At 37.3% G+C, this 25,685-nt stretch overlaps 1 protein-coding gene across 4 annotated transcripts in view; it reads left to right on the forward strand.

Annotated features, from left to right (window-relative positions):
• LOC145996058 (uncharacterized) overlaps positions 1-25,685 on the forward strand; it is a 502,345-nt gene that overhangs the window by 449,897 nt on the left and 26,763 nt on the right. For 2 of the 4 annotated variants that reach the window (XM_083132276.1, XM_083132278.1), the window contains exons 1-2: positions 10,819-10,927; positions 17,221-17,313. Coding sequence is in view for 2 of the 4 variants with exons in the window: in XM_083132278.1 (XP_082988404.1) it covers positions 17,235-17,313 (79 nt within the window). In the remaining 2 variants the exon portion in view is untranslated. Of the gene's footprint in view, positions 1-10,818; positions 10,928-17,220; positions 17,314-25,685 lie in introns of those variants that run through there. The other 2 variants (XM_083132277.1, XM_083132275.1) reach the window with 2 other exon arrangements.

Here is a 25,685-nt window from a genome sequence, read left to right on the forward strand (position 1 = left end):
GATAATCCACGTCGAAAATCGTAAAAAACCATCGCACGAAAATGTTCACGAGTTAATTCCATTTTATTGTTGTCGCGCAATCTCCAAGACAACATAAACAACACAAATGAAGCTATTGACAAAACATTTGAAGTACGTTATGGTCAATATTGCCAGACGATTCCGTGCAAACGTCAAATCGCGCCTAACTTCAATCAATGTTGCCAAGGCTCAAAATATAAATAGTGAACCTCGTACTAGTGTTACCGCCGCGCTGGCCTCCATGGAGGAATGGTTAGCACAGGATGCTACGACGCCAGAGGTCCCGGGTTCAAATCCCGGCCTGGGAATGGGTGTTCCTTGTGTGATCCTTCATTCATTTCATCTTATCACCATTCATCTTCATCTTCGCGATTAGCCAAAAGCGGAAGAAATGTGAAGTAAAATAAACCAAATCAATCAAAATCAATTTCTAGTGTTGCCATCCTCTAAAATGGCACTTTTTCATTTAACCCATATAATCATCGATCCCAAACCCATCAAATGCTTCTCATGATGGTCGTAGAAGACAGATTATTATGGCATCAGCCACCAGACGTCTACGTGATTTATTGTACCTTATAACAAACTCCATAAAAGACATAACAATAACAAAACACAATCTATCCCTACATAGCAAACGACACAGTTTATTTTTACAATTTCTTCATCATCCTCTGTCAGTTTCTTGCATTCTTTTCTCACCCAAACAGGGGCGGAGCCAGGGGGTCGCTCCCCTCAATTTTCTTCCGCACCCCCTTCAGCACCCCCAATCCAAAACCTATAGTCTGCCGAAAACATTGCCTCGTACAGTGTCATATTATGTCATGTCGTTATCATATTGAGGGCCGAATGTTAGGTACTGGTGTGAGACTTCTGTTATTATCTACAACAGGCAAGCATTGATCCTACTCTCGAAGAGATTCTGCATTTTTCCCCCCTATATTGTCGGCAGTCTATAAAGATCAGCAAACCCCTGTCTTTATTTCTTCAGAATTGTTGTTAAGAATTGCTCCTTCTTGTGTTTCAAGCAGTCTGTTTGTGTTTTTCGATAAATATATGTAGCTCAGTGTCAGTTGTATGTTTTCCTTTGCACTGTTGATACACGGTTTTGTTGTTCGCCTATGTATTCTTCCTGTTTTCTTCAAGTCGCATTGGAACAAAACTTTCAGTTGTTTTCGAGTATTATCAGGTCGTTCTCGGGAAATTATTTAACGCGAGTTGAATCGGAAGTTTCTTGTTAATTCGTTCTATTTGTTCTAGTAGACGCACCACTTGAGACTTTTTCAAAGACTGTTGCGATGAGGCAAAAATTCGCGAAGAAATGTTATAGTTCGTTGTTCAGGAGACAGTGCGGCGCAAATAATTTTTAACTATGACGTTGCTGTACACTTAGCGTTTTGTCATGACACCACAACAGCATCTGGGCAGACGAAAGGTAGGCTATGTATTATGTCAAACGAACGCATGTAAAAAGAGGAGTAACAAAGCAACGGAACATTTTCAGAAAAGTGAAGTAGTCTCCAAAAAAAGTGAGTTGATAATGAAAGTGACTGCATGATTTCGTATTTATTGCGTTATTTTCTTTTTCAAATTGCAGAACTTTAGGTTGCACAGTAGCAATTTCTTTCTTTTACCCAACACACACTAACTGCATACTCAACAGTTGTTGTCATCTATACAACGTATTTGACATTTGATTAATAAGTGAAGTTTGTACCTCAATTGGTTGTAATCAAAGGGATACCAGGTTCGATACCTGGTGGAGGCACATAGTGGTTCGAATCCCACTTTAAACTGTAGGCCCAGTCCCGATTAGCATGTGCATAAAGTGGACTTAAAACAATGGATGCCAATCTAAAATTGTACTTTTCAGTCATGGTCATTTATGTTAATTATTATAAGAGCGTTGCAGGAATATGGTAACTTCAAACTGAAGGATTTATTTTCTTAGAGGAGTGAGCAACACTATTAGGGGGGAAAATATATCGACCCCTCTCCGTGCAAAAATGCCTTGCCTTGCTTGCTTCTCCATGGAAAAAAATCCTCCAGTTATGCTTCCCTTGAACAAGCTGTTATTTTCAAATTTTCAAACATCTTTGTTGTGCGAGAATGAAGCAAACCGCTCGTATTCTTCACTTTCATTAGCATATTTTCATAGATGCCTACTAAAAGTTGATTGATGTATGATTTACATTTCATGTTTTCTTTATTTTCAATGTCGCACCCCCTAAATTTCATTCCGCAGCCCCTCAGCACCCCTAGATGATTAATCCTGGCGCCGTCGCTGCACCCAAAAGTGGCAATCTGGAAAAGAAAATAATTCTGACTCCGATGTTGATTTATTTTATATAATTTCCTGTATGGAGTGATGAAGTGATAATGTTCAGTTATAATAGAGAAAAATCCCTCCAACGGTTATCACGTCATAAGCAATCAAAGTTTTGGTTGGCAGACTTTTGAAACACTCTGTACAACGTTGATAAAGGAAACCATAAACAGTTGGTCTCGACAGGTCTGCTCTCGTTCTAAAACAATTAAAATGCAAATGAAGGTTGTTGCATTTTTAATGGACACAGTTAAATGTGTAATGAGATCGTGTCTGATAGCAGATAAAAGTGCATGCACTTGATGCATCAGAAAGTACATTATAACCAGTTTACGCTTTAAGTGTTACTGTAGTCAGCATTGTGTCAATTGACACATTTTGGGTTCTATGTCTGGCAACACTTCTTCTAGCTTTGAAAATAAATATTGATCTGGCAACACTTGATCCATTCTTTCAATATTTTGGGTCTACCTTATCGCACAATGCGAGAGTAACCTTGCATTCTGATGTCACGGTGTAACGCTTTCATTGTTACGCTAAATGACTAAGTTGTTAGGTTAGGCGTGTTGGGTTTAGTTCTCTTAGCATAAACAATACATATGCTAAGGGAACCAAACTGAACAGACCAAACATATCAATCAACGTAGGCGCTCCTCGTCTGACATCAGAACCAGAAGTTGGTCTACCGTAGTGCAATAAAGGAGACCTCAATATTTTACAGGTTGGTAATTGCCTTGAAGTTATTACGCTCATACAGTGGGATGCTCAAGTATTGTTCGGCAAATTGTCCATGACTATTTTCATTATTTTTTCTCTTGTATTCTACGTGTTTTAGGGAATGTTTTTTATGCTTTAATTCTTGTGTAAAACTAAGAGAATAAATATGGTGATGGACAATTTGCTTCGTAATGCTTATGCATCCCACTGTGCGTGTAACATGAACAGAAGTACACTCTTGAACACACAAGCCTCCCCCCTTTCTCTGTACCCGTGAGAAATTTGACTGTTTTAATAAATATTCACTAAAGGAGAAAAAGATTTGACATAATTCGTTTGACCATTTTGCTCCGATTCACAAAACTTCGAATGGAAGTCTCAAGGTCGTTTCTCACGGTTGAGGCTTTCGAACACTTTTTTTTCTCTCCTTCTTTTTCACTTAGAAGCAAAAGCAATTGCCTTAATTCCCGGTCCATTTTCCTTCTCACACAAACACGCCTTCCAATTTCAATATGTATAATGATGCATATCGCTTGCGTGTGCGGAGTGTTTCCCCGAAACGCCACCAGATGGGGCAACGACCGCTACATTTTCAGTATCCGAGAACTGTAATTGAAAAAAACAAGAAAGAAAACTGTTCCGCACACACACACAAATTTGGAAACCTGTTTCTCCTTCATTCATAAGCTCTGCTGCATGTGTGTGTGTGTGTGCGTGTGCTGTGTTCGTGAGTGTCTTTTATTACCCGTACATTTTCGGTAGCTTCTTCTCAATGATACAGTCACGCATTTTTCGAAGCAATAGTAGTTTTCCACGCACTTGTTAGATTCCCTCCTTCACCTTGTAGCAAAAAGGCGTGTTCGCAGGCCCTGGTTGCGTTTACACGCATGTTCCAGAACGTATCGGATCGTGATTTTTGAAAATTACGGGTTATAAGGGGGGACGTTGTCAACAATTTTCTTTCAATTGGAAAGCAACTTCTTTACGAGGACAACAATATACGCGCGAGTGGGTAGACATAATAATAAAAAGGTACAATACGAGTGTGAAATGATCAATAATAGTAGAAAGGAATTAGCGTCCATAAGGCTCAATTGAATATAGAAAATAAGGGGAAAATGGAGTAAATGAGTGCAATTTAACACTTGAACCGTGAAAAGTATTCATGTTTGTTTTTACTTCGTACAAAAACTTTTTTACACCTTAGTAACTTTTTCTCCACACTGAACGTTCATGTAGAGAATGATTTTCTTGTTTAATGTTTAGAAAACATAACTAGGAAAACTATTTTCACAATAATGGAGATAAACAGGATGTGTTGGGGATATTAGAAAATGAACATAGATATTTTTTATACTTGATCGTGCAATTGAAACAATAATTGCACTCGTTCATTAACGTTTATAAACTTATTTACTTAAGAGGGAGAGATGAGAGAGATTGCTTTATTTTAGTTCGCTTCTTGTGCTACTTTTGGCCAATTGTGAAAATGGGGATGAGTGATGATATGATGAAATTGATGAATGAACACTCACAAACATCCATGGCCTCATCGATGGTGAAGTGCCTAGTAATCAAGGGGTCCCGGATTCGATACCCGGGGAGGCACATATAGTGGTTCGGATCCCACTTTAAACTGTAGGTCCAGTCCCGATTAGCCTTACTGTGCACAAAGTGGACTTAAAACACCAAATCAAACCAAACAAACATCCATGCCCAGGCTGGGATTAGAACCCGGGACCTCTGGCGTCGCAGCGCGATGTGCTAACCACTCCGCCACGGGGGCAGGCGAGAGGTGAAAGAGAAAACGAAAGTGGAGAAAATGGCAGATAAAAGACAGAGGGAGATAGAATGGGAAAGAGGGAATGAACGTGGAGAGAGAGAGAAAGAATGGAAAAGACAATGAAAGTGGAGAGAGATAGAGAGAGTGTGTGAGAACGAGCTATAGCTCGACCACAAGGAAAAAAACCTTCCGTCCAAAGCGTTCGCGCAACTTCCCTGCCGTTATCGGTGTTCGGGGCAGTGTTGCCAGGTCAGATTTGAAAAATTCGGGAGATTGTTCCTTGGAAACCAGAAGTTCTGCTACAAAATCCGATGATCTAATAGAAGAGGATGAACGACGTTCTTGGGGGAAAAGGGCGGCATAGTTGTGCGCACTGGGGGGGGGGGCAAGGGGGAGTGGCGCGCATTGTTTACGGTGTAAACGTCACAGATACTTTTGTAACAATGGTGCTAAACCCAGCACCCTGTGTTTGGCGAAAATATACCGAAGATCTCCATTTCAGGAGTGGACATGTTTCAAACAAAAGAAAGTAAACCGCCCAAAGGAACCGACCAACATCTTTCATCTCTTCCGCATTTTCCGGTTAGAGGGTACGTGGAAAACACCCTCAAATTTACCCTTTCTCAGCATCGACACAAGGGGTTGGGATGCCTCTATTATCGCGAGGAATTTTTATGACACGAAATGGTAGAAAGTTGTGTTCACAGATGAAGCTAACGTGCCGCCTTTCGTTGTCAGCGATTTTCCACAATCTTTCAAGTCGAATGCTAACAATAACAAATCAATTTGCCTTCTGATGGTGTTCGTGTGCAGCTATCGATAGGGGTGGGCACGCGTCCTGCACCATAATGAAAAATGCATTACGTATGTGAAATATATTTGGTGAATTAGACAGCATGTCTTCCTCAATAATTCAAGATAGCAACGCTTATGCTAGGGTGCCACCCATCCTCCCCATCTGCTAGAAATACACACACACACCCACAAACACATACATGTATAACATAATTTGCCCACGCTACGAAGTCAGTGTTTCTACCTCGTAAGGCAAGGACGTTTCACTGTGTTTGTGTCACTTCATCCATTTCATCAGTTTTTCATTCATCCATATTGTCGTACTTACCCGTAGAGGCACAAAAGCGACGTAAAATAACTAAAATAGAAATAGAGTTTAGGGTGGGATAAAATACAGCCATCTAAAAATAGTAATGTAGTAAAAGTAATAAAATAATGTCCTAGCACAATTGAGTAGCGTTTGACATAATTTCACAGTTCAAACAGCACTTTTCAGGGCTGTGGAGTTCCACTCCACATCTCCCCTCCATGTTCAAGTAAAGATGAGCAGGAAACGTGTTTTTGAGCTGCCCGTCGGAGGTGCCATAGCAATAGTTTATTATGGAATCCTACCGAGAAATCAATAGGTCTGGCAACACTGACGTTGGCGACTCTGAAGGCTTCTGCCTCCTGTCTTTCTCCCCCACCCGCCAGCGCGATGGGGTCTGCGCAGGTTTCTTTCCTTGTGGTTCCACTATAGAGACAATAGTTGATTGATTGACTTGGTTTATTTTACTTGGCATTTTGTGCCACTTTTGGCTAATTTTTCGAAGATAAGGATGAGTGATGATTAGGGCCCGGGACTTTACATATGTTATAACATATTTTTCATTTTGCTTCGGATCTATTATTGAGGTTTGATCTTTACAAATCTGATTAAAATCAGCCGAAATAGACAAACTTGACAAAGCATATTTTGACATATTTCACCAATTTAGCGTTTTTACAACATATTTTTTTTCAATTTTGTTGTAATAAGACATATTTCTGTATATTTTCGTAATTCTCTCGCATATAATCGGTTATTTCATAATTTTTTCTTAGTAGCTTTAGCACAACGGATAGTTCATATTGTCGATGGCAGGATATGGAAATTACGGAGGAATTGTTCTTAGTACAGAACAATAATACCCCACTTTTTTTTATCCCGCCGACAATTGATAGCCATGCAAATATTATTGAAGAAAAATGTTCTCTCTCATTGTTGCACGGGAAGTAAAGAAGTTTCGTTCTCATGTGTTTGTCTTTCTCGCTTTTCACAAAAATCAGTCAAATGTAAAAATAACATTCGGTACATTACAGCCCCTACTCTACTCCATCGGGTATGGGAGAAATTCGAGAGTACTGTTGTGCATATTTTTGGCTTTACTGGGAATATTTCTGCATTTTTCTGAGATATTTGTAATTTTTCATGACATATTTTCCAATTTATATGACATAATTACATACATATTTTACAGTTTTATAGGACATAAAGTCCCGGGCCCTGAATAATGAAATTGAGGAAATGGTAAGGAGAGAGAGAGAGAGAGAGAGAGAGAGAGAGAGAGAGAGAGAGAGAGAGAATAAAAGTGAATGAGAGAAAATGGAAACTAAGGAGAGTGCGAGAGGCAATGCAATAGAAAGAGTGAAACGGTAGAGAACGAGAGAATAAACGGAAAGAGAACATCTGAGAGTGAATAAAAGGGGAAATAGAGAGTAATAATAGGTTGGGGAAGGGGGGCAAGAAGCAGGGAAGCTTCTGTGTTTTCTTTGGCGGGAAGGCGGTCTGAAACCGATCCCTCACACTTCTGTTTCGTCTCCAACCGTAGGGGAAGACGAGGAAGCGTGGGAAAACGCTCGCTCCCTGCCTGCCACATGCCGTGCCTCCTGCCAAGAAGTCTGGGGGAGAAAAAAGAGCTCCCCTTCCCTGGAAGACGTTCTCACGGACCTGACCTTCGCAACGAACGCACAGGGCGCGCGGGTGCCGCCAAATGGTCGTCGCATTGTTCACGAAATAAAAGAAAACAAGGAGTTGGGAGGGGAGCTGCTCGTGCAACAATGGGGCGCATTGTTGGGTCGATCTACTTAAAATTGTATTGGATGTCTTTGCAGGCAGTGTGTGTATATTGGCATTGTGCTGTGGCCCACTTTTCAATGTCGCCACGGCGTGGTTAACCATCCCGATGGTTTTCTGGTGCCAGGAATCCCCATGTCAATTCGTCTGTCCAAGCGTCCATATTTCACAAACGTCCTGTTTTGTCACCTGAACGTCGTCACTGGCATTGGTAATAGGCTTGCCAACTTTAAGGAATAACATGTCCTGAATATCAGTTGTTATCAGTTTGTGATCTTCCTACTGTGAATACAAAAATTAATCAAATGGGTATAATTCAGCGAACAACTTCACCCACTCGCCATATTTCGGGCAAACAGATCATATCCTACATTGAAAACATTCCGGGTAAGCATTGTGCATGTGATCTTAGGGGAAGTGATTCAAGGTATGATTATATGAGGAATGTGTACTTATCGCGCAAATTTTCTTGCTGTAAGAAGGCTTCTCATACCCTTTCCTTAACACGTGCGAATCTGGTTGCCGACTTCATGACGTATCTTCCGAAAGTGCACTGCGTGATGACGTCAAATTGAATATCATCCATTGATCACAATGACCTACAAACTACAATTTGTAAGTAAACAAAACAAATCAATTTACAGATACACACGCTTCTGAAGCTGAAATACTGTAACAAAATTCTTCAAAATGAAATAGCATAAATTTATTTGTATCTAAATTTACTTAAAAATTCACTCTTTTCCTGTAAGGAATCGAAAGAACTTTTCAACTCAACGCTGAACGTACCCTAATACTTTTCTCGAGATTCCGAGCAGGCCACGGCAACACAAACACGAAACGTACTGAATCCCACTGTAACATAACACAGGCAGACCCTTACCCAGGGAAGGGACAGCCCCCCTCTCGAACTATGAAATATTAGAATGTGAACCTGCCGATTATGAATTCAATTTTTCTGACAGAGGTATTCTCCTGCACAAATTCGAGTTCTCATACATCTTCATACTTTCGCGACATCCTCTTTATATTTCTGATGTAAATATTTGAACATTGGCTATTATTCTCGTCTCAAAGACAAAAAGGACAACACTATATTCAAGGGCGCCGACTTTCCAAAATTTCTGTGGGTGCACATCAATGGCGGTTAGATCTGTAATTATCAAGTATTGTATACTTTAAACAACTTACATGCATAATGATTGCAAGAGGCAATGATATTATCAACACGTTACTAAAAGAAAATACCACATTCATACTAATTAAAATGAAAAAATCTTCATAAATGCAATTAATTTTAATTGTATTGCAGAAAGAACTATGCAAGGATTTTGTTGTGAACAGAAACTACAAAATGACTAACTTTATGTACCAAATAATAATAATGATAATCATGACATGTTAACTTTCAATATAAAACACATTCCTTCTTACGTCATTTGCACTTATGAATTTGTTTGCAATTTTGGTAATGTCAATATACTTCCATTGTTATTGTGGGGACTGCCATTGACTTGACCAGAGACAGGCAAGGAAGGGGGGAATTTGTTGCTTGGTTGCCTTTGCACAAACACATTTGAAACAATTATGTTTTAGAGGTTAGAAATTATAACTTCCATCTCAATGTTTTAATTGCTTGTTATTTTTTGATAATGGCAGGTGAGAAATATTTACTTTATTTTGTTTTTATCAAACTAAAAATCTTGTGGGTGCGGCGCAACCACAAGATTATTTATGTGGGTGCTCGAGCCCCGGAGCACCCAAGTAGTCGGCGCGCATGACTATATTAACGAAAGAAAAGCGTTTCCTTTCTTGAAAATTTCCATTTCGAGCCCTGTGATTGCGTCGAGTTTTATCTGTCAAAGTGTTCCAAGATGGCAGGAGAAAAATCGATTTTTTCATACATTTCGAACACTTCTGAAGTTCACAAATCTCTGTCTCCTGTACATTTTCAGGGATAAAGAAACACGTTTCCTAACAATCTGAGAGGTATAGGAAGCTTTCAAATATAGTGCCTAGTTGGGAAGGATCGTATGACCAAAGTGGAGTGAAAAATCTGTAATATGAACCACATCAACTGCCATAAACTTAGATCTCTTGATCTAAAATTTTCACAACAGCCAAAAATTTTGGACTGATTCGAGAACCAGCAAGTCGATTAAATATGGGGACATTTTTTGTCCTACCGAAACAAAACTTTGGAAAACACTTGGTACGGTTGATATCCTGAATAGATATTTTACTCCGGTATTTACATGGTGTGCGGATAAAAACCTTTCACATTTTTGAGGAGTGTAAACAAGAAATATACATATATTTTCAAGCAAATTGCTCTCTTTTGGAGGGATGATAAATGTACACATTAGGTATTATTATTATTAACAATAACGATAAGGAAACATTTCCTTGTCTTTGACAGTTCAACTCTAAAACTTTACTGATTTTCTCTTATTTCCATAAAATGTTATTGTATTTTGTAATACGTGTAAGTGATTTTCTTGTTCTATAAATAGATTCAATCCTTTCTATAGTCAATATGTAAGTTGAATCAACACTTCTTGTTGAGATCTTTATAAATGAATTGAAATTATGAAAGAGCGTAACTAGAGGAGGAGTTTTGGAGGTTCAAACCCATTTAAAATATCTTCCAAATAGTAGTACTAAAAATGAATCATTTGGTTCATCAAGAAAACTATGTTTTAATCATTGTTGTGTAAATTATTTTTTTAGTAATTTAATTCTGTGAATCAGCTGTTGTGTCGGCCACCGTGGCAGAGTGGTTAGCACATCGCGCTACGACCCGGCCTGGCCATCGATGTTTATGAGTCCATTCATCAATTTCATCATATCATCACTCATCCCATCCTCGCAAATTAGCTAAAAGTGGAACAAAAATGAAGTAAAAATAAAGCAAATCAATCAATCAATCAGCTGTTGTGTAGAAAAATACTCGTTTTTACATCAATGCTTCTGCCATCTCTGTTTAATATGTGCAAGTTTCAGTGAAAAGAGTTCACTCCAGCGCCATGCTGTGGCGATAGTTGGAACTACTTACTCCTGGCTCAGTACGTAAACTTGTCACGTGACTGACCAAAAATGGCGACTGGCGGATCGCTTGAGGACTGTTGAATGTGTGAACGATCACAACACGATTTCTGGTAATAATCGAAAAAATGAGTTAAATCTAAAGGTAATTTTTTGTTTGTAGGTAAAATAATGTTGCTTTGTAGTAGATATTATTATGCAACAAAGTCGCACCTCCGTTCTTTACAAGGGTGATTGAAAGAGACTATTCAATATGTTTGTGTATTATGTGTTGCGACGTTTTCATTCAATAAAAAAGGAAAGTTTGGTTTTCACCACTGATCTCCACTGTGATGATGGTAAGGTACAATACACATCGATACACTGTACCAAGTCCTTACGAAATCGAAACAAATTAGAAACACTGGTGCACAAATTTGATCGTGTTGAAGGGAGCCTTGCATGTGGTGAAGGGTTCATGGCACAAGTGTCCACCTTTGATTTATTGACCTTTGTCAACTTTTTTGTCGTCAAGTCGGCGTTTAATTGCTCTTTAAAAAGTCAGGGTGACTATTTTCACAAGGTGGTGAAGCTACTTTTTTAGCTATTTTTCACCAGATTTTAAACTGCACATGTACATGAATTACAACCTGGCCTCCTACACGTATGTGTGCATTCTTTAGTTGTTGATGTGTATCAAGCTTACGTCTGTGTACATTTACTTTCGTGCAGGAGACTAGTACTTTTTTCTGCATGCCAGGTATTTGGAAAAATACCACAAGGTGTTCCAATATGAACTGGTGCTGGTAATATGTCACATGACGTAATTTAGGTTAGCCAGGTCAGGTTTAGGGCTGTTTGCATTAAAATTATTTCTGTAAGTACTTCCCGACACCAGATCATGTAATTTCTGGTCTCAGCACTTTTTGCTATTGCACCAATTTTTTTATATAAATTAACTCCTTAGCAGTAACTTAAGTAATATTGCCAATGAGATTTTAAATCCACTTTATGCACAGTTAGGCTAATCGGGACTGGACCTACATTATAAAATGGGATCCGAACGACAATGTGCCTCCACCGCACAACGAAACCGGGACCCCTTGATTACAAGGTGAAGACGTTACCACTACGCCATAGGAAGGCCCCGAATACTGCCAATGAATGTAATAAAATATGATAAAATACATTGCTATTATATTTGCTGGTGAAAATAGCCCCATAAGCTGTTCTCAGCACCAGGTGAAAATAGCCTTATATGCTATTCTCGCCACCTGGTGAAAATAGTCGCGGCCTTAAAAAATTTATAAGCAATGAAACTTGTATTTACAGCTCAGTGGAATAAGGGATATGTCATTCCTATATTTTACCCTTTTTTCTGACTTGACATAGAAATGTAACAAAAACCAAAATGGTAAAACAGAGAAATGCTTTTGATTAAGATCAAGTGAAGGTTATTTTTTAAATATAATAATTATTGTTACTGTAGACCAGTATAAATTTGCAAAATTTCTGTAGGGGTCTGGTATGTACTGTATGGGGTATTACAGAAGGTTTCACACTTCAGAGAGTGTAATATTTTAAAGCATAGAATACTTCGGTACTACTTTCGTATAGGGGAAACACCTATAAATAATTTATTTCGCACTTTCTTACATTGCTAACGTACTATTCTGCATTGCGGAACATTTCTTCAGGTGTAATAATGAATTTCTGACAAGAATAATGTCTATTTCTTACATTTACGAGTACTTACTGTTCTTCGTTATTTCGATTCTGTAACACACATTATGGCAATAGCTTACTGGTTCATTGCACATTGTGCGAGTGTTTTGTCGATTTATTCAGTGTTACAACCTTCACCGAAAAATACCTACTTTCGTGCCCAGATTTGAAATTATGCTAATATCTCGCAAACCATTGACGTTAGCCCCACAAACCATTTCCTGTAAGGTTAGGTTAGGCAAGCATAGTTTAAAAATTTTTAAAAAAATAAATACTCTGCACGTCATGTTATAGTGAAAACATGGCGACGTTTGAAACACTTACTGGGGGTTACGTCATGTAACTAACTAACTAACTAACTAACTCCCTAGCCTTCTTAAACCCGAAGGTTCATGGCTGCAGCGACACAGGCCTTCCATCTTTCCCTATCTTGAGCAAGTTCTATATACTCTTTTCCATCCCTACCGATTTCCCTTAGGTCCATCTCAACGTTGTCCCTCCATCTTCTTCTTGGCCTTCCTACAGGTCTCTTACCATCAGGTTTCCCAACAAGAATCATGTAAACTCCTCTTTCCTCTCCCATTCGTGCGACATGGCCTGCCCACCTAAGTCTTCTTGATTTAATTATTCTAATAATATCTGGACATGAATACAAAATATGTAGTTCTAAATTATGTAACCTTCTCCACTCACATGTCTCCCCATCCCTTTTAGGTCCAAATATTTTCCTAAGGATCTTATTTTCAAATACTCTCAATTTATGTTCCTCTTTCAATGTAAGGGACGAAGTTTCACATCCATATAATACTATAATCCACATTGATAATCACCTATAATTTCATTAGCATATGGTGTTAGTCTTGTTAAAAGAATGTTAGACAATATTTTGTATATTGTTGAGAGTAGAGAAATTCCACGGTAATTATTGCAGTTCATTTTATCACCTTTTTTAAACACAGGAACAATTATGGATTCTTTCCACTGTTAAGGGATTTCTTCTTTATTTCATATTAAACAAATTAATTTATGAATTTGACATATTAATGAATTTCCACCATATTTAATTAACTCAGCTGGTATTAAATCAATGCCAGGTGCTTTATTATTCTTTAGCCTTTTAATATCATCTTTAACTTCAGTCAAATTAGGTTCTGGAACTAAAGGTTCTGCTGTGTGTACTTCATTTACTTCTGATTTGTCTGCTACATGAACATTTAAAAGGTCATTAAAGTAGTTCTTCCATCTATTTAGAATATCGCCATCTTTGTCTTTTATCAAGTTTACTTTAGGTTGCCACCCCTTTCTAAATTCATTTACACCTTTATATAAATCTTCGATATTTTTATTTTTGCTGTTTGTTTCAATTTCATTAATTTTGCTTTTCAAGTAATCTCTTTTTTTTACTTCTAAACTTGCGGTTAACTTCTCACTTTATTCTATTATAATTGTTTAGATTTGTATCATCAGAGTTATTTAACCACCTAAGTCTAGCCTGATTTCTTATTTCTATTAGATTATGACATTCATTATCAAACCATGGCTTACTTTTTCTCGGTTTATGGTATCCTATACTTTCTTTAGCTGCTGATTCTATTGCATTACGTATGTGCTCCCAATTCTTATTTACGTCTGTTTCATTTATATTTTCATCATCATTTAAATCCTGCAAAACATGAAATCTATTTTGACAGTTTAATTTGGTAATCTTTCTTAATTCTTTCATCAGTAAACTTTCCTGTATCAAATTTTATAACTTTTAGATTTTGTTGCTTATGATTTATCACTGAGAGTCTTTCTCTTAATTTAGCAATTACTAAATAATGGTCACTGGCACAGTCAGCACCTCTATGTGTACGAACGTCAATTATACTAGTATGCCTTCTCTTATCAATGAGAATATGATCTATCTGATTATGAGTTTTACCATCTGGAGAAGACCAGGTATATTTATGGATATCTTTATGTTTAAAAGTGGTCCTTTTCACAATTAAATTCTTTGAGGTTGCAAAAGTAATCAATCTTATACCATTATCATTACTTAATTCATGAAGACTTTCTTTACCAATCGTGGGTTTAAATGTCTCTTCTTTGCCAATCTGTGCATTACAGTCACCTAACAGAATTTTCATATCATACTGAGAAAATTTATCAAAGACCTGTTCTAACTCTGCATAAAAATCATCTTTAGTATTATCATCTTTATCTTCCGTTGGTGCATGTATGTTTATTAAAATAATTTTACACCACCTACCCTGTAAAACTGCATAAGATATCCTATCATTAATAAATTCTACTGTTTTAAGAGCCGAGATAATTCTATTATTTATAAAAAAGCCTGTTCCAAAATTATGATTTTCAGTACCACCATAGAAAAAAGTATAATTTTTAGTTTTACAATTCCCTTCTCCTGGCCACCTTACTTCCTGGACAGCTACTACATCTAATTTATACTTCACTATCTCATTAACTGTACACTGAAATGCCCCAGGCCGGTAAAGGCTCAGAACATTCCAGGTGCCTAATTTAATATCCTTATTCCTAACGTAGATCTTATCCTTAGTCCAGGGACCTCCCAAAGTAGTCCCCACCCGGAGATCCGAACGGGGGACTATTTTACCTCCGGAATATTTTACCTTGGGAACATCCATGGCCTTATATTGCTGTTTCTTGACATTTTTTTTTACAGTGCAGAGTTGTCAGCTCCATGCCTATAGTGCAGAAGGCCTTAGAAAGAGCGTTTCGCGGGCTAACAGCAGACGTCGCTCGCACACTATTGCCGATACTCTCGTGTCGTCTGCTCCTCAGCCGAACAAACAGGCCGAGGTAGCAAGAGGCAGAGGTCATTCACCCTTCCAGAAGGGTGCAGCGAGAGCTAGCTGTGGCAACCGGGCTCGCTCATTCGCGGACCTGATTGGTTCTCGCAGACACACCCCCATATTGTTGTCTGCTGTAAGCCCGCGAAGCGATCTTTCTAAGGTCTTCTGCACTATAACCCCCAATATGAATGGAGGAACTACTACACAAGACAAACACAAACACATTAGACAACACAATTACTACACAAGACAAACACAAACACATTAGACAACACAATTACTACACAAGACGAACACAAACACATTAGACAGCACAACTACTACACAAGGAACACACAAACACATCACAACTATAACACAATATAAACACAAACACACCACAACTACTACACAATATAAACATAAACAAACTAAACACCACAACTACTACGCAAGACAAAACAAACATACTAGACAGCACAACTACTACACAAACATACTAGACAGCACAACTACAACACAAGACATATACATACACATCACCGATACTACACAAGACAAACAGAAATACATTATACAGCATAACTACTACATAAGATAAACACAAACACACTAGACAGCACAACTACTACACAAGACGTCATGTAACACATGGAACATTGTGCTCACGTGCAGAAAGCAAATGGCGGCAGCAACAATAACGTGTCTGAGAGATATTTTTGCAAATAAACACATGATTTTGCATTAAAATGGATCAAAACTGCATACCCGAACTTCAACAATGCTAAAGAAAATGATTTGCGTAAGTACTTTCTTACGTAAAAAGTAAGAAATCTGTTTCCGCTATACGAAAGTGTTACGAATACTTGTTACCTTAATCAGAGCAATGCAGATTTTAAGTAATATTTGTTTTCATTGTAATTAACTATAAATTTCCACATTAATTGACACTTCATTATTTTATGTATCCACATATTGGTGACACTTCATTACTTTTTGAGCTTTTTATTCATTATTTATTTTACGTTCATTAGATCATAAAGTACATGATGTTGAACAGGTAAATTCATTTACAATTACATATATCAACACACTATTACAACGTTTTAACATTTCTTATAATTAAATATGTTAGAATACATCAAAATTATTTTACAGTTTGACAGTTTGTAAAAAAATATAAAAAATGTTTTCATACATAACTTTGAAGTGAGAAATAGTCAAGTATTATATTTTATTCTTCTATATACTCACATTGTGCAGAGCTCTACAAGTTAAATACATTTTTATAGCTTTGATATTAATATTTTTCCTTATGCTGTTTGGTAATTTATTGTAGAATATGGTACCTTCATTTGTCGGAGCTGACTTGGTTACGTTAAGTTTCAATGTTTTCCTGTGAAAAATCGCTTTTTGTCTGGTATTATACCTATGTACTTCTTTATTTTTATAATTTAACCAGTACTTTGGACACACAAGATGGTCTTGTATACATATAAGGAATATATAGTCATTATACCTTTTTCTTTGAATATCTGCCTACATGGTGAATTGTAACTCAATTTATACATTATTCTGAGAGCATGCACTAGCTTTCTAGCTGATAAGAGAAGATATTAAAAGAAAATGAAACATGAAATCAATAATTACAATGTAATATATTTCTCTGTGTAAGGAACTGCAGGCAAATTTAATACACGGGAAGTACCAGATATGCCAAAGTTCTACACTTCGGATTTAATGGTAGAAATAACGCCCTTCTCACAGAGCTACTGTTCTTCCTGCACACCATAAGTTGCTATGCAGAAAGTTTAAATACAACTAAAAGAACATGTAACTTGTTTGTTGTTAAAACTTAGCCACAGTTGATTAATATTCTTGAATATGAAGTTCTGTTGATACTTTAGAACTAATAGTTTGTCATTTTTGTTTGTTTCAGTTTATCTACGAGAAATGTTCAACTATTTTCAATGCTTTCCTGGGACACACCTGTGTTACGGAAGGGAGCTCATTAGAACGCCCATCTCACAAGGTTAGTTGCATGTTGGGAGAACTTGCATAACTGTGATATTTGTGGTACATTCATCACATCATTCAATGATTGTTACGTTTACAGGGTTGCTACGTGTCTGGAAAACAGGAAAATGTCGGAGAATTTGGCTTGTCAGGGAATTATGCAGATTGTCTGGAATTTAAGTGCATTTTGGAGTCTGCAAGAGAAAAAAGTTGCATAATGAACAAGTAGTTCACTACCATATCTGGATTTGGTTCTTGTGATTCCACTCCCAAAAAAGATTCAGTTTAGAAACTTGTTTGTTTGGTTCTTATGATTCTCAGTCTTGTGCAAAATTATGGTTCCTTCAAATTTCTGTAATAAATTTTCACTTTTATAATTCTAGATATTAGAAAGAATATCAAAGTAAAACTTGCAGTCCAGATATCTGATTGATAACTAAAGTACATTGACAATATGATCATAATTATTGGAAAGGTTGATGAAGATGAGGTTATCATCTATTATTTTATAGATCTTAGTCTTGTTGGCATTTCTATAGAATTCCTATATGCAACAAAAAATTCTCCAGATGCTGTGTACTTATAAATGTAAGCAAGAAAAGCAGCTTTTTTTAAAACACTATAAATCCGCCAGAAAATGAAAAATTGTGTATGCTTTCTGAACTTTTTCTGTTGTTTTTATATTGTGGAGATCTGTTATGGTGAAATAATATACCTCTGTTACCTGAGCCTGAAGGCTAGATTCACGTAATTGTAGCACCCAATACATTTGATGACGATTGTAATTTTACATTGTACTCTTCGAATTTTCACCTGTTCTTGTGTGTGTGTGTGTGTAGAATAAAATTTGCTAAAAAAAAAAAGTTGTGAAAGTGAATATGTATCTCTGAGCAGTTTGTTGGGTAAAAGTTTACTATAGCACAAACACATTTCTTCATTTTTACAGAAGAAACTACTTACGGAAATAAGTTCCTGTAGCATTATCTAATATCTGGAAGGTGTTTTCTGTCATGTGTGAATGTATCATAGTGGAAATTATTATTTTTTAAACTATATTTGCCTAACCTAACCTTACATAATGTTTCTTGGGGATGGAACGAGGGCCCAAGTTCCTTTTGTTTTGTTGCAATTTCATCATGCTAAAAATGCAATTTTTACATGGTTTGATTTTGATTTACGTCTGTTAACACATACTGTGAAGTTTTAGCGATTACTTAAGGTTTTGTTCAATATATATGCTTTCGTGGTTAGGTTAGGCAGGTCAGGTTTGGTTCTCTCAGCATTAAAATAAAGTCCTTAAATACACTAAGGTTCCGATTTACTTCCCACTAGTCTACGATACTTACTGTCGCTTGTCAACAGAGAATACCTTGTCCATGGGAAGCGCACATGCTTGCGTAAGGTAATTATTAATTTTATTATTCCAAGATAAATAACTTGTTTATGGAAGGTTCAAATTTCGTGTGACAATGATTTCCAAAACTCTACGATAATTAGTCTTCCTGCTAGGAGAATTTGAAAAAATCATGAAACAATCAGAACCGGAACGAATTTTACCATGAAACATTACGTAGCGTTAGGTTAGGCAAACATAGTTAAAAAAAAAACCACTGTGATACATTCAGACATGACAGAAAACACCTTCCAGATGTTAGACAATGTTACAGGAACTTATTTCCGTAAGTAGTTTCTTTCGTAAAAATGAAGAAATGTGTTTGTGCTATAGTAAACTTTTACCGTTTGTTGTAATATATGCAGAAAGGATGTAAGTTTTGAGTGAGTGCAGGTTTACATACTTCAGCCATGTGGAGTTAGCGTTGATGATAGATAGAAATAGTGGTCAAGCCACAACAGCGCACAATGTATCATAAGGGATGTGAAATTTTCGAGTGTTAGATTCACACTAGTACAGCCACATGGCTGAAGTCTGTAAACCTGCACTCACTCAAAACTTACATCCTATCTGCATATATTACAACAAACTGCTCAGAGATATGTACATTAACCTATTGTACACAACGGTTTACTTTTCTGACATCTCAAATGGATCATCTGGTATATTTAATTGAAAAACACGAGGTTGAAAAGCAAAAATCATGGTGATAAACATGTCTGGAAAAAATTCATTTATGGACTGGAAAACCTGGAAATGTCATCAAAAAATCGTAGCAACCCTGGTTTACAATATTTTTGAATCAGAGTTCCAATTGTAAAATTTCATGAAGTACACAGGAGAAGGAGAAGCCATTTATTTCCAAATTTATCATATTTTTTACATGGTTACATTTCTATTTATGTCTGTTGTATTTACTGCAGTGTCTTAGTGATTACTTAACTGCATTGCGTGTTTCCTGGAGAATGATTTTACCCTTCTGCATACTCCTATTTGATTCTTGGTTTGTGAGATTCGATTCATTTACTGTCTTGGATACAGACTACTGCTGCCATCTACCTAGTCTTACCATAAATACTGTCCCAAAGTTGTAAGTAAATAGACACAAAATGGTGAGAGATATTGTAATATCAGAATAACATGAGGTGCATGGATGCATTATGAACCAAAATCACAAATAATTATTCGAAATGGCCACCTTTAGCACTGACACACTTCTGAAGTCTTCGTGGCCACGCATCAATTGAATTACGCAACACATCGACTGGAAAATGAGCAACTGCCTTCAGAAGAGACCGACCGCTTTAAACTTTCAATATTGGGATGTCTCTTCTTACAAGCCATCTCCTGAAGCTTGGACCACAATTTGTAGTCCAAAGGGTATATGTCCAGACTTGCAGAAGGCCAATCTTAAGTGGAAATGAAGTCTGGAACATTCGCTATGAGGGCACGCTCCATTTCTGTGAAAAAGGGGTAAAAACATCAGCCAAAGTGTACCAGCAGACAGTGCTTGAAGAACGATGCAAGAATCTTACCGACACCATCTTCCATGGAGAGAACTGGAGCTTCCAGCAGGACTCAGCCCCAGCACACAAAGCACTCACCACCCAGCAGTGGTTGGAGGCAAATGTTCCTGACTTCATTTCCACGTCAGATTGGCCCTCTGCCAATCCAGACTTAAACCCTTTGGACTACAAATTGTGGTCCAAGCTTCAGGAGATGGCTTGCAAGAAGAGACATCCCAATATTGACAGTTTAAAGCGGTCTCTTCAGAAGGCAGCTGCGGAGTTTCCACTTGATGTGTTGCGTAATTCCATTGATGAGTGACCACGAAGACTTCAGAAGTGTGTCAGTGCTAAAGGTGGCCATTTCGAATAATTATTTGTGATTTTGGTTCATAATGCATCCATGCACCTCATGTTATTCTGATATTACAATATCTCTCACCATTTTGTGTCTATTTACTTACAACTTTGGGACAGTATTTATGGTAAGACTAGGTATGTCATGTACAAGTGGCAAAGAAGTATGTCAGTAAATGCAGTGTAAAGTTAGGTCCATCAGGTATAATGCATTAACATTAGCATATTAAAACATCCCTAAATGCTCTCGGAACAATCATGTAGTTTGTGTGGTCTCAAGCAAGAAACCTCCTGTGAGCCTCGCATGAAAATCTACCAGAACTTTTGTCTGAGTTAATCGTAAACCAAGAACTTCTGCAATATGTGGGTGCTTTTGTAAGCTACTTTTCAAATAGTAATTTTTCGGGTAATTATACTTAGTGAATCTTTCAACTGTGCTAATTAGTTTCTCCAAGTCTCAAACTTATGTCCACAATTGTTTCCAGTATTCTAAAGCACTTCCTAATACTTTAATGAAAGTTGCAAAAAAATCATTAGTCACTCAGAACCGTTACCAGTTTTCTGATTACTGCATTTTTTGCTCAGAACCATCTTTCCATCCCACTGATGTATGCTTACTTGAGTAGGTTAAGCAGATTAGGGCTCAAGTTCCTTTTGTTTTATTGTGATTTCATCATGCTACGAATGCAATTTTTACATGGTTCGATTTCGATTTACGTCTGTTCACACATACTGCCGAGTTTTAGCGATTACATAAGATTTTGTTCAATATATGCTTTCGTAGTTATGTTAGGGAGGCCAGGTTTGGTTCTCTTAGCATTAAAATAAAGGACCCTGAATGCATTCTACTAGGGTTCCGATTTACTTGTACATTAATTCCCACTAGTCTATGATACTTACTGTTGCTTAGCAACGGAGAATACCTTTTCCATGGGAAGCATGCATGTTTGCGTAAGGTAATTTTTAAGTTGTTTTTTCAAACTAAATAACTATTCTTTTCGAATCCAAACAATGTTCATTACTTTAAGGAAGGTTCAAATTTCGTGTGACAATATTTCCAAAATTCTACGATAAGTAGTCTTTCTGCTAGTCAATTTGAAAAAAAAAATTTGAACCGTTACCCAGATTATTTTGGTAATCTTAGCTTATTCTCCTACATGCTTACATTATTATTTATACACTTGGAGTAAGTTGGGGTTTTTAGATTTGAATGCCTTAGTATGCACCTCTACATATTTTTCATGTGAAAAGAATACCTTAAACAGCAACGAGTATGGCATGCACAACCTTTCTGTAACATAATTTCCTACAGCTTAATATTTTTTTTTTCAACAAGTGAATTTATATGAACTTCAAGCATATTTCCAGTATCCTTAATGAATTTCTGATTGCCTGTACAACCTTTTAAAGCCATTGCACAATCAGTAGCTACCGTGATCAAGTAAGTTTCCAAAGTGTTTTTTTAATATTTAAAAAATACTTTTATCACGTAGGAAATAAACACGTGAAAGAGTGAAAATACTAAGCCACTCTAACCTAACACCTTAAACATGTAGAAGTTATATTTTACTTAATTACTTCACAAGGTGTTCATTTCCAATTCTTACTGTAAGTAAAATGAATCATGTATGTACCACCAAAGTTTGTGCATATCATTTGTTTATACGAGCAGAATTGTGTATAATAATATGTTAAATAACAATTAGCCAGTCAAATAATTTGCATAAAGATGATATTGAAATTTGAATTTGGAATATTTTTTAAGTATGTAGGATATAATAAAACTGTGATTGTGCATTCTCCTCCATGCAAAATAATTTTGCAGATTTTTCACGGTTTTAAATTTTAAGATCAGTTATGAGTAACATACTGATAATGTGCGAGTATGAGTAACTTGGAATGTAAGTACGCTGCTTCAAGAATGAGTTTGGAAGAATTTGTATTGATTTGGTAAATTTTACATTGATAACATCATTTCTTAACATCCATTCTTTGTTATTTTTAGTTTTGAGTATTTCATCTAAAATACAAGGTACTTATCTACAGTGCCTTTGTCAGTCTAGTAGCCCGTGGAATGGCGGTTAGAGCAGTGGAAACAATCGTGTGTGCCGGCAAACAGGATGGAATATCCGTGTAGCTGGAGCCGCTAGCTATGTAATGAAACAAGTTCTTACAATTACATGGACAGTTACAATTGAAATGAGCACGTACCTTCGTTACAGGAGATGTTGGTAATAATAATAATAATAATAATAATAATATCATCTTTATTGAGAGGGCGTGTTTCGGCCTCGCGGTCCGTTCTTACAACAAACCCTTTAAAAAAAACATATTACAATTGACACTTTCCACTTCTTGAAAATATTTGTTGCAGTAGAAAAATTAAAAGGATAAAAATACAAAAAAAAAAAAAATAAAATAAAAAAGAAATTAAAAAAACATTCCTACTTATAATGTAAACAATTAATGTACTGAAGGTACAGAGTTAAATACCACAATTAGAATACAATTATTACAGCTAAAACTACAACCAATACCTCATTCCCATTCATTACAGAAAAGACAAAGCCAGACACTATTGTTTGGACAGCAGATGCTTCTTTAGATTTATTTTGTATGTTGCAGGGTGGAGCTCCCCTGAGGTCAGTGGTGGGGGAGGTCATTCCATTCTTTTATTGCGGTGACTATGAAAGAATTCCCATAGAATGTTGTTCTGTGTACAGGAATCGTGAAGTGTGTTTTTTGACGAAGGTTAATTTGTTTTCCTTTCTTCCTGTACGGAGCAATTTGATCATATAAATATCTTGGTTCCTTATTGTTCAGGATCCTGTACAATAAAGACAATGCCAAAAATGTTCTCCTATTCTTAACGTTTAACCAATTAAGTTCCTGTAAGTACGGGGATATGTGTTCTTTTCTTTTGACATTCAGTATAAATCTTAGGCAACTGTTTTGAAGTTTTTGTATCTTGTAATTTAGAGCACTGTGGATGTTTATAAATACGGGGGAAGCATAATCAATTTTTGGCATTACAAGTGTGTTGACTAGGTGAGTTTTCGTTTCTTTGCTTAGCATATGTTTTAATGGAAAAAGTGATTTCAGTTTGGCTATTGAGTTTTTAATTATATGTGTGACATGAGAACCCCATTGTAGATTCTCGTCCAATATTATGCCAAGGTTGCGTGCTGTTTCTACTTTCTGTATTTTGGAATTATTCAGTGTAGGGAGGGGGAGTTGTAATTGTTCTAACTTTTTGAGGTTACTCGTTGTGCCTAAAGTTAAAATGTAAGACTTGGATGAATTCAATTTGAGTGCATTACATTCAGACCATTTAGATATTGAATTTAGGTCCTGTTGCAATGCTTCTAGGGCCATTGCACTTGATGATGTCCTCCTGCATCCACACATTTACGGCATTTTTAGAGGAAATTTTCACTAACACGTATCAGTTCCTCTTCCAAAATTGCTTCAATTTCTCTCCTGATATTTTCTTTCAATTCTTCTAATGTATGGTTTTTAGGTTCAAAAGCTTGGTAGCTCGCCATGCAGACGTCATGAAAATTTCTCTTGTGCAAGGCGTCGGAGGGATCTTTGAACATACTTCAATGTTTTTCCCCAACGTATTTTAACTTCCCTACAAGAATTCGTAATGACGTAAGTGTCATGCATAAAAATGCGTTGTTTTCAATTGTACGGATAGCGTGGTATTATTAGGCTGCAGAAAAGCACCAGTAATATGTAAACTAAAGCAAAACAATCAAAAACACTTGTTAACACCTTAACACTTCACAAACACGTGCAAACTGGACACCAGCTATCTGGATTATGAAGCACTGACATGTCCAGTTGCAAGTCAGCATGCAGCTGTGGGTCTAAATGCCAGCAGATGCACTCTTACTTCCTACCGAGCTGGCCCCCATTCTGCAGGCGACTCGACCGAAAAAGGCACTGTATTCATAACGCATTGACGTAGTGTTGAAGGCTGATCAGGTGTAACATAAAGCATGAATTACAAATGAGATGAACATACTATTTAATATTACTATGGCATTGAAAGTTTATTTCCTTGCAAGAGTGCCCAAATAAATTGTGATTTTTAAAAGTATATTCTTTCATCCCAAGTCAATTTATAATAGCGCACCCAAGTGATTTCATGTGATATAGCATTTTACATGTGGTATTTTCACTATATTTTTTAATGTACTGTACGTGTTTTGTAAAATATATTTTGGATTATCTGAAGTGGGCACAGTTCCATCAAATTCGGTCAGTGTTGCCAGAAACAGTTGAAAGGAAACACGAAATACTTTAGCCAGTGTTTACTGTAAGGTGAGTGGGTAGTTTCGGGGAGGAGAGGAAAGAGTTACTGGTTGGCTAGGTTGAGTCCGGGGGGTATAGTGGCGTGCATGCCTGCTATATAGGCCCTTTCCCATCGCCTGCGGAAAGATGTGTCAGTGTCAGAGCGGGGGGGTAAAAGGTGGATGATGGCAACACGGAAGCAGTTATTGAAGGTGGTGTTATGGCTGTTGGTGTGGATGGCAACTGTGAAATCGGAGTTTTGGGTGGAGGAACGGTGATTATTTATCCTTAGATTCAAGGGGGTGGAGGTTTCGCCTAGGTAGAAGTTGCCGCAGATTTGACAGATGAGGGTGTAAATTAGATTGGATGAGTGGCAGGTGCCCTTAGGGTGAAGGGTGAACTCACCTGCCGCTGTAGGGATCAGGAGGGTGGGGGAGGTGATGAGTATGGGGCAGGTCTTGCATCTGGGTTTGTTGCACCTGTGGGCTGGGGGAAGGGGGTGCGGAAGGGGTGGGGGTGTTTCGGACCAAGATGTTTTGGAGGTTGGGGGGGCGACGGAAGACGACCCTAGGTTTTTCCCGAAAGATGTCTCTGGTCTCGGGATCACTGTGCAGAATGGGGAGGAGGGAGTGGAGGGTATGTCTGATTTTCGTAATGTGAGGGTGGTATTGGGTGATGAGAGTTGGAGGGTTGGTTTTGGGTTATTTGGTGCGGTTGTGGGAGTTAGCTCTAGTGATTTGTTTGTTGATGAGGGTGGAGGGGTAGCCACGGTTGGTTAGGGCTTGGTGCAGGCGTAGGTTGTAGTTTTGGCGGGATGAGGGGGATGAGTTGAGG

The sequence above is a fragment of the Lepisma saccharinum genome, chromosome 12 (genome assembly GCF_977018435.1).
Source record: "Lepisma saccharinum chromosome 12, izLepSacc3.1, whole genome shotgun sequence".
Classification (NCBI taxonomy): Eukaryota; Metazoa; Arthropoda; class Insecta; order Zygentoma; family Lepismatidae; genus Lepisma; species Lepisma saccharinum.